Source organism: Lepidochelys olivacea, assembly GCF_965140295.1.
Source record: "Lepidochelys olivacea isolate rLepOli2 genome assembly, chromosome: 4".
In the NCBI taxonomy this organism is placed as follows: domain Eukaryota; kingdom Metazoa; phylum Chordata; order Testudines; family Cheloniidae; genus Lepidochelys; species Lepidochelys olivacea.
In genome coordinates this window covers 60056443-60068722 of record NC_140414.1, presented here as the reverse complement: position 1 = coordinate 60068722, position 12280 = coordinate 60056443, and the positions used below count along the sequence as shown (strand labels likewise).

Here is a 12280-nt window from a genome sequence, read left to right as displayed (position 1 = left end):
ATACTATAAAGACACGTGCCATTTTCAAAATTGGGTTTTCGATCCACGTTCTGTTTTTCAATGCCTCAAAAGTATGTGGTTGTCAAATCTGGCTTTTGGTGCAGCCCATCTCTAACACCATGCAACTTGTAATCAATTCTGAAAGAAAAAACAAAAAGCAACAAAACTTGGCTATTGCTAATTCTGAAAGGACATCAGCTGTGTTCAGTTTGAAAAGGTGCTTTGAATAAGGAAGAGCTTAGTGTATTTCCAGAGCTTAGTTTCATTTCCAGAATTTTGGGCTGAAGTGTACCAGAGTTCACTCGTGAAGGTGAGCTTGCGAGTATCTATTCCATAATGGATATGTCTGTATATCCCAGAACGACTGTAGTGTTTGGAACAACTCTTAGGTCAATGCCAGAGCTGCAGCCCAAGCTGATGTGCTTCAGCCTATGCCATAACTCTCTTCCGTTGACGTGCACTGGAAGTCACTCCCAAAGGCAGAAAGTAGGTTTGTAAACACATTGAGTAAAATGTGTGGAGGGTCTGAAATGTAAGCAATGCAAATGGCAAAAAAGAAGAGACATTTTCATACATTTGACTAATTGAAGATATAAAAGTGAATTAGGTGTTTTCTTATGGTTGACAAATTACAATGAAAGCTAGAATGAAAGTTTGGCAACTAACTTCTCATTATTAGACAGAAGTGCAGTAACCTTCTGCCCCAATGGTTTTCAGGTATTAAATCTGGTGCAATCCTATGTCACGCTGCGGGTGCCCCTCTATGTCTCCTACATCTTTCACTCTCCTGCTGCCGTTGGTGGCTGGCAGCACTTTGACTTGCAGTCGGAACTGAGACTCACCTTTGTATATGATACCGCCATCCTTTGGAAAGATGGCATAGGCAGCCCACCGGAATCAGAGCTCCAAGGTCAGTTCTTGCTGCTTTCCTTCTTATTTTTAGACTCGTCTCATCATGGCCCCCTTCCTTCCTGGGGGAAGCATACGGCAGTTTGTGTGATTAAATCAAGACTCCTCCTGGCCTTGAGAATCACACAAAAAGCAGCATCAAGGCCAATTCCCACTATTAAAATACCCAAAGAATAAGGTTGTTTGTTTTTAATTCCATATGTTGTTGAATTAGATATTTTAAAAGTTTTCCCCAAACATATAGCCCTTTAAATCTACCACAGAATGAGTAAAAACAATAGACAGCCCCATTTTAGAAATAGATAACAGAGGGTAGATAACACATTTTTAGGAGGGTAAACCCCCAGAGTGCTAGATGGACGTAGGTTTACAAAACAATGGACAAGCCCCTGTGTTAATGGAAATGTTTGAGTGCCAGCAAAAGAGCGATCCTACTGGAAATTGAGCCAGAAGCCTTTGTGTTAAAGCTTGAAGACAAACTCAGTGGACCTTATTCTACTCCCACTGGTACTTGTTTTACACTAGTGTAATTCCATTTACTTCATAACAGACTCAGTGTGAAGGTGAGGTCAGGGTGGTCAGCAGACATCACCATTGATGACAGAGAAGTACCTGTAGAAGCTTTACTGCAGCTGAGCTACCCTGATTTATATCAGTGTAACTCTTAATCTGTCCCAGTGGAGCAGACCCTTAGTTCTATTAAAGTCAGTTAGTCTGAATATCAGTCACAGTAAGGTTCTATAATGCAGGAGGGTTTAGATCACCCAGAGAGTGCCAGAACTTAGCAACCTATTTCATTTCCCCAAATACTGACACTAACAAAGAGCCTTTCTTTCAAAAAGCAAACTGAAAACCATTCTAGGTAGACACGATAGCTTTTTTCCGTCTAGGTTCCCTCTACCCAACCAGCATGCGAATCAATGATGAAGGGCGATTGGTGGTGAATTTCAGGACTCAGATTTGGTTCCGAGGACAGCTTGTAATGTCTCACCCAAGTAAGTACTTAGTCTCTTCTCCTGGACTAGTATCTCCAGGAGACATGACAGCCATCTGGAGCACCGTCTGTTCCCGATGGAAGGGAGGTGTTTTATAACAAAGACCGTGTTTCAACAGATGGGGGGGAAAGGAAATTGAAACCATTCTTCTCAGGGATGGCGGAGATTCCTTTGTGTCGGCTGTCATTGTGTGCTGATTGATGCTGATGCCTTCCAGGATATAACTCACCCTTCGCTTCTACAGGTACTTCTCTGTCATTGATGGTGCTGTCTGCTGACCACCCCGACCTCACCTTCACACTGAGCCTGTTACGAAGTGAGCCAACCTTCCACCAGCCCGTGCAGCAGTGGAGCTTTAGCTCAGACTTTGCTGTGAGTTCCCATTCAGAGTGGGGATTTGGGGAGGTTGCAGTAGGCAGAATTGACTTCTGGTCTGGTGAAAGCTGTCCTGCCGTGGGTTCTACAAAATCAATCCGAGTCTGTTCACATAGATTTGATCAAGGATATAACAACGACGATCATTTAATGCTTGCCAGCTTCCAGCTGCTTTACTTTTATATAATGAATGATCACAACTCCCTGGCGTGGTGTATAGATATTATTATCCCCAGTATACGGATGGGGGGAAGAAGAGTAAATGATTTGCCCAAGATAAGACAGAATTTAAGTGACTTGTCCAAAGGGAGTCATTGCCAGAGAAATCTGACGCGACAGTCGTGGGAGTCATGTAAGTAAATAGGTACAGTCATGGCCCTGACTCTACATTGTAATCTGTGCAGGCGGACCGTGTGGATTACAATGGAGGTTTGGGGCCTAGGGTTGGAATGGCTAAGACAGGAAAATTATGGAAAAGGAGAAATTATATAATAGCTCTTTTGATATGCAGGTTCAACATACACAGCTCAGACTAGAACTCCGGTCTCGTGGCTCCCAGTTCTGACTCCTATCGATTGAACTGTCTTGCTTCCCTGAGAAAAGTATTTACAATTGGGTGTCCTTGTGTACATATGACACTGTTAAGTAGGAAGGTAACAGATAGAAGACCTATGCCTTTGAATAGACATGCTGTTTAGACTGAAGGATTACAATAAAGGTAGTGGCAGTGCCCTGTATTTTGAACTGAAGCACTGGTTGTTCAGAGACTATGGAGCAATGTTCGTTTTCTAATGTTGTGGATTTTTTTTGCTAGGTACGAGACTATTCTGGCACTTACACTGTAAAATGTATCCCATGTACTGCTGCACCCAACCAGGAATATACCCTTCCTATCACCTGTAACCCGTGGGAACCAATCACCTTCGAAGTGGATATCAGGTTCCAACAGGTACAGCATTTTTATTGAAGGTTAACTGTTTAAATGCCGTACTTGTCTTCATGCATTCAAATTGCTGTAGAGCTGTGTTTGTCTGGTGTATCTCACGCTGTGCCATGACAATTAAACTAATATTTTTCATTTCCTTCCTTCACAATTTATTATAGCCTGTGGCTCAACTACTTCATATTTTTTACACCATGTTTATGAGAGCTGTTCGTGGATGTTAAAAATTGAGCAGACTGAAAATAAGATCATTTGTGTTCATAACAGGTAGCACTAGAGCCCCACTTCTTTTAATGCTGAGACCCTGGCTATAATGGAGTGGAAAATCAGGCCTGTACACTTGACACTTCGTTCAGATTTGTCATGGACATGTGCCTATTTAAATCAGAATATTCCTGTGCTTATGAAAGTAATTAAATGGTCTGAATGAACATAGTGTCCCGTGAATTACCTCTGTTGTGTTATAGGATGTCTTATGTGTAGCAGATTCTCCCTTTCGGTGGATAGAAGGAGCATCTAGGTAGCAGTTAAGCAAGAGGATTGCAAAACTGAGCACATCTTCCCACTAAACTGCAGTGTGGCTGTAATTTTCAAATATCCAGAATTTAGGCTTGTAAAGGCACCTAAATTAATGCATGATTTTATAAAATGCTACACACCCAACAGCACCTACTGATTTCAGTGGGAGTTGCACAGTGCTCATCTTTTTAAAAATTAGGCCCCTAACACAGGTGCAATTTTAGGCACCCAGTCCTGAAAAATCTGTGTCAGTGTAAATAGGACTCTTATTTATTACATGGTAATTAATTATATGAAAAAAATGTACTAAATCAGCATTATGGTTGTAAGCAGACAAGGTCAAGAAACTAAAAAATATGCCTTCCACAGTAGCGTAGTCATTACTCAGCCATATAGAGGTACATAGAGCAAGTTAACACTTTGTACCATGATTTATGTGGTAAGGAAGGGGTTAGGGTTGCTGTGTGAATAATTTTGAATTATTTTCAGACCTATGCAAATATGCAATCTTAAGGTTATAGCAGTAGGGTTTGACTTTTTTCCTGAATTAAAAGTAATTTAATACATGGAAGAACATAACTCAGGGGATTGGGTTGTGGCACTTGGAGCTTAGGTTGTTAGTTTGAATATGACCAAAAGTCATTACTGAGTGTTTGGCGTATGTGAAATGAGTTGGTGTGATCAATCCAGCTTCACTGGTCATGGTCTGACTCCTAGAGTTGATGCCACCCCATCTGGTTCAACCGGTGGGAAACTTGATAGGCATAGGGCAAGCGGGGTGGTAGACAGCCCCAGAAGGAAGGAGTGGGGGCAAGGTGCACCCTAGAGGAACACAGGCTGAAAGAGAGAGGTTTTCAAGCTTCACAGATCTTCTTCATGACACATTATCATTCATGGGACCAGTGCCAGAGCTCATAGAGCTCTTAAATGATGATTTTATCCCATTTTATCCTGTACAGCAACCCTGCATGTATTAATTTTACGTTCGGATTTGAGATGTACAGAGTACTGAGTGATCTGATTAGCTGAACATCACAGAATCTGCAGTAAGCACTGACATTTGTAAAACTGTAGCTAGATTTCAGAGCTTTTTTTTTTGCCACAGGTCAGTGACCCAGTAGCGGCTGAGTTCAGTCTCAATACACAAATGTTCCTGCTGTCCAAGAAGGAGCTCTGGATATCCAATGGCTCCATGGGATTTGGGGAAGGAATGGATGTGGCGTTTGCTGAAGGTAAGCACATCTTTTAGTAGCCCGCATCCCATTGTACTACATACTGCTAATCTGTTATGGACACGGAAATAGCTCTACTTTGAACAATAATTGAATGTTTCTTTTACTCATTTCTATAGCACCTATTACAGAGGCACCTGTGTGGTGCTTGTGGGATTTCTAAATGTTTATCAAAGGCTAAACAAAATAAATTATTCTTGCCCTGAATGTTGTTAGACTGTAGCTCTGGTGTGAGCAAATTCAAGACAGATAGGGCCACTTAATTGGGAAGATCCTACCACCAGAAAAGTAGAGCTCACTCTCTCAAGTAACTGGGAGCCTCACCCATAACAATCACCATCACAATGAATTGCAACCAGAAGTAGGAAGCCAAGGCAAAGACTTGAGCACACGTTACGTGTTTTCACGTTGTGCACTGACTGGAGTTCTGGATGTGCTTCAGGGATTCATAATAAAGTTCAATTATGCCAATATTACAGCACAATTCATTATGTGCGTAACTGGTCTCCAACACAAGACCTCCTTATGAAACCTAGATAGTCTGCTAGATCAGTAGGTTAGAGAGACAGGGCGGGGAAGGTAATATCTTGGATTGGACCAGCTCTGTGTAAACTCAAAAGCTTGTCTCTCTCACCAACAGAAGTTGGTCCAATCCAAGATATTACCTCACCCTTCTTGTCTCTCTAATATCCTGGAATGGACCTGACTACACCAACACTTCATAGATCAGTAGTTTGTTACTTGAGCATAATAGCTATCATGTTGGATACCTTTTTACGTGGCTATGGGTTGCCCCCTAGTGAGAAGAAGAAAAAAGCCTGCTTACTCAGGAAACACTGCTTACAATGCACTAACTACTGCAGATTAGTTGCCAGTGTTAAATCAGTAATAAAGGTACTATATACAACTACAGGCAATTGAGACCTTAACATGATCATTTCCTGACTACACAGCCATGGGTCTCATTGCATTGGTTTTATTATTACGTACCATTGTTTGTACAACGTGAAATTAATTACTTCCTGTGTGGTTACCAAGTGTTTAATTTGCTTTATTAGGGTCTGAAATTTATGGCCTAGTGATGGTGGACCCTGTTCAGAACTTAGGAGACTCTTTCATCTGCAACATTGAGAAGGTGTTCCTGTGCACTGGGGCTGATGGATATGTGCCCAAATACAGTCCGGATAATAAGGAATATGGGTGCCTGGCTGACTCACCTAGCCTATTGTACAGATTCAAGATCCTGGTATGTAAATGGTTAGTTCACATAGAGTAATTTAGAAATAAAGCTTGAAAATAGTAATCTGGCAATGTTTTATTCACTCCCCCAGGATAAAGCTCAACCTGACACTCAGGCAGAAGTGTTTGGAAATGTGAAGTTTCATGCTAAATTAGCTATTGATCATGCAGATGCTTTTCCTTTAGTAAAGCAGCCTGGTTCTGATGGTTTCAGTCTGTCATCCTCTCCTCTGTTCCAGGTAAGTTCTCTGGTATTTATGTTATACAAAAAGCTACTCATGGGAAAAGGATATTATCTCCATTTTATCATCATGGGCTACTTTGGTTCTTTTTACTCTATCATGCTCACCTGTGATCTGGAAACCAGCCAGAAGAGTCACCCAAAAAAACAAAAAACACCCCATGAAAACCATAAACCTATCTCAAGCAGCTGCTGAGCTTCTAGGGATGTGATAGGTGAACTCTCCCTCCTCACCAGCGCTTTTCAGTATTTTGCTTGTGTGAATTAGCTACACTTTCTTTAAATGGCTTTCTACCTTGAAAAGCATGAGATCTTCTGACTCAACAGATCAGCTCCCTGCATGTATTTATTGTCATTTGTACTGCTTTTTACTACTGCTAGTTCTGTAGATTCAGCACAGGTAAAAGAGGGAACTAGATTTTTTTTCTTCTTGTGTATCAGCATTGTGTGTGCTCTGCCACACTGTAGACAATGGGGAGGGTGAATTCCCAAGCACACCAGAATGTTGTGCCGTAACTGCCCTGGGTGGATGCTGGTGCCTGGTTCACATTAACATGGTCCTGTTGGAAAGAAGACTGACCTCAAAGTTACTTAGTTTCTGTTAGTACAATGTCCACACAAGGCAGTTACAGCACAGTATTTTGGGGTGCTCGACAAGTCACGCTGCTCCAGTCTGCACTGTGGCATACTGTAGCCAAGCCCTAAGTGTGAGCTATCTCGATGCGAACTGCTGAAAACAATGAGATTGCATGGCTTTGTGACTGGGAGCAAAAACTAGAGCCAATGGTGTTACTAATGGGGATGGGCCAAGATTAACCTAAAGATGCTTTTATAGAGAAGCACAATTTGAAGAACCTGGTTTGAGGGTACTAGCAAATGGAAAAAGTACTTTTACTTGAAAGCTGTGCACAGCTGTCTAGGCACAGATGTTGCAAGTTACTGTTTTTTATCATCTCCTTGTGATTTCAATGTATAGTAAAGAGTTTTTTTGTTTTGTTCAAAGGTAGCAGCAGGACGAGAGTGGTACATTCATACAATTTACATGGTTAGGGCAAGAGAGAATGCTAACCGAGGCATGGGCAAGAGAAGCCTAGAGCATCATGAGGCACTCAGCAGCACCAGGACCCCGAAGCGCAGTCGGAGAGCCAATCCTGATGGCCCTGCCCTCACACAAGACATAGGAACAAATAAAAACAGGGGCACAAACATTCAGCATATAGTCCTCTACCATTCCAGTAAAATCACCCAGAATGATCAGTTCCTGGCAGGTGAGCCGTATCAAAGACCAGTATTGGAAATCACTGGTAGAGACTCTGAAAACAGCATAATACCTGTTGTGGGAGGAGCAGGCGGGCTGCTGCTTCTGATTGGCACTCTGGTAGTCATTGTATTTCTGTTAAAGCAAAGGGGACAGTCCTCTGATAGGAAGAGGAAGCCATCTGTCACATACTCCAGCAGCAGTGCAACTATGACCACCCCTAACAGCAGTAGTGACTGTTCTGAAGTGTAGGGGGCTTCTCAAAGCCCAGTTCTCTGTCCTTCTAAGATGTCATTTGCCTGAATTTGCTTTTGCAGTTAAGTGTCTGGCTGACGACTTTGCACAGATACGTAATTGGTTGGGTCATGTGTTAGTACTAAAACCAGGTTCAGGCGTGAATGATTGATTTAGAGTTCAAATCCGTTTTCCAGGAACAAGAGAGGACCCTGGGGGTTTTTTGAACCAGTGTAGGTACAGCTCTAACTCTGCCTTTATAGCCACTCTGTAAACCTGATGTTTAGTTGCTACAGTATAGATTTATTTTTGTGAAAACAGCAGTATGTATAGTGAAAATTACATAAATCTCTGAGGAAGAAAATCAATAAATTCTCCTCTCAGATCTTAGTAGGGATATTCAGTGCCAATCAAATCTGCTAGTCAGACCTGTGGGAAGATCAGAATTATTGGACACCTAGCGGCTGTGATTATCAAAGAAGAACTTAGTACCTGTTGGCTACACCAATGTAGAACAAAGACCATTCCCTGACCCCCTTGAAAAATAGTAATTTAAGGGAATGGTAAAGTTCTGTAAACTAACAGATAAGTAAAGGCTATAAACATTACTCTCAGAGTAATGAAAGAATACGTAACATGCTACTCCATAACTATTTTAGAATGTCCTTGATTACTACTAAAGACTACTGTAATCACTTGAATTTAACAAGCAAATTATAAGCTCCTACATGAACAGTCATGGGTCAAGGAGGAGGATGTGGGAATTCTGCCTCTTGGCTGTCAGCACCTAGTAAATAACTCCAATGAAAATCACTGTCAAATCTGTGTAATTAAGCTGAGTGAAAATTATGTAGGATTTAATCAATCAGGACTTGAGGCAATGGTACTCTGGGAAATGTCTGTCCTCAAAAAAAGTTAGTTTCCTATCTTTGGCTGAAAAAGGACCTCAGGATGCATTATTTAGTCACATAGAAAACAAGCAGCAATTTGTAGCTCAATTAGTAAGTACAGAATAATCACAAAAATCCATAGCATAAAGTTTGCAGTTGCAGCTAAGAAATCCATCCGGTAAGTTATGTGCTCTGCTCTCCAGTTCACAAAGGTATACTGTAAAAATTTACATTTATGATGATATATAAACTTCTTGGCCTTGCTGAAAGCAGAAACAAAACAATTTCAGGCTTTTGTTTGATGTAAACACAGTGGTGCTCTTAGCTGCCAATTTCAGTTTCGCCAGGGCGCTAGATTATAAATGTACTTAAAAGCCATATACAACCACTCCTGTTACAGTATTCAAAGGGAAACAATATTTGTAGAGGTTAATTATGGTACAACATTTCCGGGGCTCCTCTTACGTCTTTTTATGCTTTTGGAAAGTAGAGGCAGAACTCAAGTAGTAAATGCAAAAGCAGCATTATATTGTACACTTGTGTGCTAAAACAAAAATTCACCATCTGCAAGTAGTGAAATGGAAGGAACACTAAATTGTGAACCAACCCTGATGCCGTGTTGCTGTACAGTATTAAACAAGTTGATTTTGTAGAGATCTATTTTGCTCTGTTCCAAATTCTCAAATACCACATCCATCTTTGTGGTATTTAAGAAAGGGCTTAATCTTAGAAAACTTTGTGCAAATGAGCATCCTTGCACAAAGTGAGATTTTTCTGGTTTTGTAGAGTTAGTTTGCCAGTCCTCCAGAAAATGCACTGAATTAAAGTCTCACATTCAGAAACACCAGGGACAGCATATCGATTTCCTCGCTACATGATTGTGCCCATCCTGCAAAGTTACTCAGTCAACATTACAGAAGTGTGAGAAAGCCATGAGCTGGGCCAGAACACTGAACTCAGTTGCTTTTCTTTTACATCAGACAAAATGATAGTCGCTTGTTTTTTTCTTAACCATGTAGTTCTAACTTGACTGGGTCTTGACTTACTGAAAGCCGCCTATACAAATGCTCCTAGCTAAGGCTGTTGTCATACTATTAATTTCAGTGGAGTACAGAGATTCAACAAAGTAATTTTACTTCCACACTCACTCTGGCTTGCGAGATGAGCTATTTTGGCCTAATCCACAGATTCGTGGCAAATCTGGATATCCTTCATAGATTCCAATGTGTTAGGGCAAAGCAGAACACTGTAGTTATACTTCCATCACTTTTTGTTGAGTAGTTCACCAACAGATGCTGTTTGAGGTCTGTAAATAAGTAGCAGGTCAGAAAAAAAACCCTAGAGGCCTACAAAAGTTGATGGACCACACTTACATGTCTGTTTAGCACTCTTGACTGGAGTAAGCAGTCACTCCAATTACCACACAAATGTCAATCACAAAAGGGGGGGAGAGGGAATATCCACAAGAGTTTGAAGTTACACAACTCTAAAACCAGTTCACAAGCTTTCAGCTGGAGCGCTTTAAAAGAAAAAGTCAACTGAAGCCTTTTATTAATAAATGAAGCCTATTTTATTACTTTAATGGTAAAAAAAAGTTCAGCACAGCTGTTGCATTTAAAAAAGTGAAACTACATTAAGTACTATGTTTCTAGTTCAGTAAACAGATGAACCTGATGTCCTTTAATGACATAATAGTTGAGCATTGTACAGTACATCTTATGAAGACCCGTAAATTAAAGAACTACTTTTTAAAAATTTAGTGATTACAAAAGTTCAGCATTCACAGCTTTAACTTCTTTTTCCTGCCTCGACCATCAGGAGTACCATCCATTTTACGCTTCTGTGCCTGTAAGATAAATATATGGGTCACTACGTTATTGTCCCCAAAATTTGCTTACTGTAACAAAAATTCCCACCTATTTGGAAACTGTATAATGTTAAAAGTGGGTTCAAGTTAACTGTTTGCTTGGCCAGTACCAATGGAGCACAGCTGTTTAAAACAGAGTCAGACAACCCTTATTTTGCAAGGACATTAAACAGTTCAGATAACCCTGGTCAATTTCCAGTATAGGGGAGGGCTCTTAGGCTTTCCTCTACTTAGCAGAAAGAGCTATGGACTTTACATAACATGCATGCTTATTTTTTGCAGAAGTGAATACCCAATATATTAACTGGGTTGAACAGTGAGTATTAGAGACTTTAATGATGCTTTTGGAGCCTAAAGCATATTCCATGGTTATCTCCCTACTCAATCAGCTGCTGCCTTCAACTACTTATTCTGAATAAAGAAAAGGAGGACTTGTGGCACCTTAGAGACTAACCAATTTATTTGAGCATGAGCTTTCGTGAGCTACAGCTCACTTCATCGGATGCATACTGTGGAAACTGCAGTCTTCTGCAGTATGCATCCAATGAAGTGAGCTGTAGCTCACGAAAGCTCATGCTCAAATAAATTGGTTAGTCTCTAAGGTGCCACAAAGTACTCCTTTTCTTTTTGCGAATACAGACTAACACGGCTGTTACTCTGATACCTGTTATTCTGAATAAGTGAATGTTATCAGGGATAAGAGGCCTACAGCTCTTTAAGGTGGAACCAGTTTGGTATGGCAGGTCAGCAAAAGTTGAATAGCTGCATGAACAAGAGTAACACTGTCACACTTACAGAAGGGTGAATAATGAAGGTCAGAATTATCCTGTTGAATTTATACCCTAGAGAGGACTCCCATTTTAAATTAAAATCTAATGAAATTTAAGGGTGGTTCTACTCATGGCAGATATCAAATCTTCACCATATTTTTGCATAAGCTACAGTGTGGTGGCTAAACCAATTTGGAAACAATGCAAAAATAATGCCAAAAACTAGAGAACATTTTCATTTGAATTTCTTTGCCCATTTCTTATTGAAAGCATTTCTGTGCTAAGAAGGGTTGTGATAAAGAAATTCCCATTTTAACTTGCTTAGCATCTGCCTCCTGAAAGTCTAATTCATATCTACTTATTTTAGTAAAAAGCTTAAAATACAGCAAAGCCCTGCAAACCATATATAAACACAAGAAAATGAGCCTGGATTTTATTCTGTTTTATAAATCCGTAAAACTCAATCAATTTTTGATTGCAAATCTATTGCCACTGATGATGCAAGAAATTTAAAGAGCTCTGTGTTTCAGATTCCAGGTTGTTTCCAGGTCTGTAGTTACAAAACTAAGCTAAGATTTTCAAACCCAAGTGCCCAAAATAAAAAGCTACACCCTCTGAAAAATCAATTCACTTATTTAGGTGCAAAAGTATGGCTTTAGGAGCCTAGCTTCCAGGCACACTGGTTTGTAAATGTGTTAAGTAGATGGACCCATAGAATGGCACTTTAGGCACCACTTTTGAGAAGTCACACTATTTTCCAGACACTTGATAAGTACCCAGTACTTCTCAGACACCAGAGATGCAGCCT

The 12280-nt window shown here is 40.5% G+C and overlaps 2 protein-coding genes across 4 annotated transcripts in view; one reads left to right on the top strand and one right to left on the bottom strand.

The window, feature by feature from the left end:
* The window catches only part of FREM3 (FRAS1 related extracellular matrix 3), a 142823-nt gene that overhangs the window by 118958 nt on the left and 11585 nt on the right, over window positions 1–12280 (top strand). Inside the window, exons 17-24 of one of the 3 annotated variants that reach the window (XM_084627540.1) lie at window positions 718–910; window positions 1800–1904; window positions 2149–2276; window positions 3094–3228; window positions 4847–4973; window positions 6032–6219; window positions 6305–6451; window positions 7457–7721. In XM_084627540.1, the coding sequence (XP_084483666.1) occupies window positions 718–910; window positions 1800–1904; window positions 2149–2276; window positions 3094–3228; window positions 4847–4973; window positions 6032–6219; window positions 6305–6451; window positions 7457–7721 (1288 nt within the window). Of the gene's footprint in view, window positions 1–717; window positions 911–1799; window positions 1905–2148; window positions 2277–3093; window positions 3229–4846; window positions 4974–6031; window positions 6220–6304; window positions 6452–7456; window positions 10299–12280 lie in introns of those variants that run through there. The other 2 variants (XM_084627539.1, XM_084627541.1) reach the window with 2 other exon arrangements.
* The window catches only part of SMARCA5 (SNF2 related chromatin remodeling ATPase 5), a 44503-nt gene continuing 42657 nt past the window's right edge, over window positions 10435–12280 (bottom strand). The window contains exon 24 of the mRNA XM_084627544.1: window positions 10435–10681. Coding sequence (XP_084483670.1) covers window positions 10616–10681 — 66 coding nt within the window. The 3' untranslated portion in view covers window positions 10435–10615. The remainder of the gene's footprint in view (window positions 10682–12280) is intronic.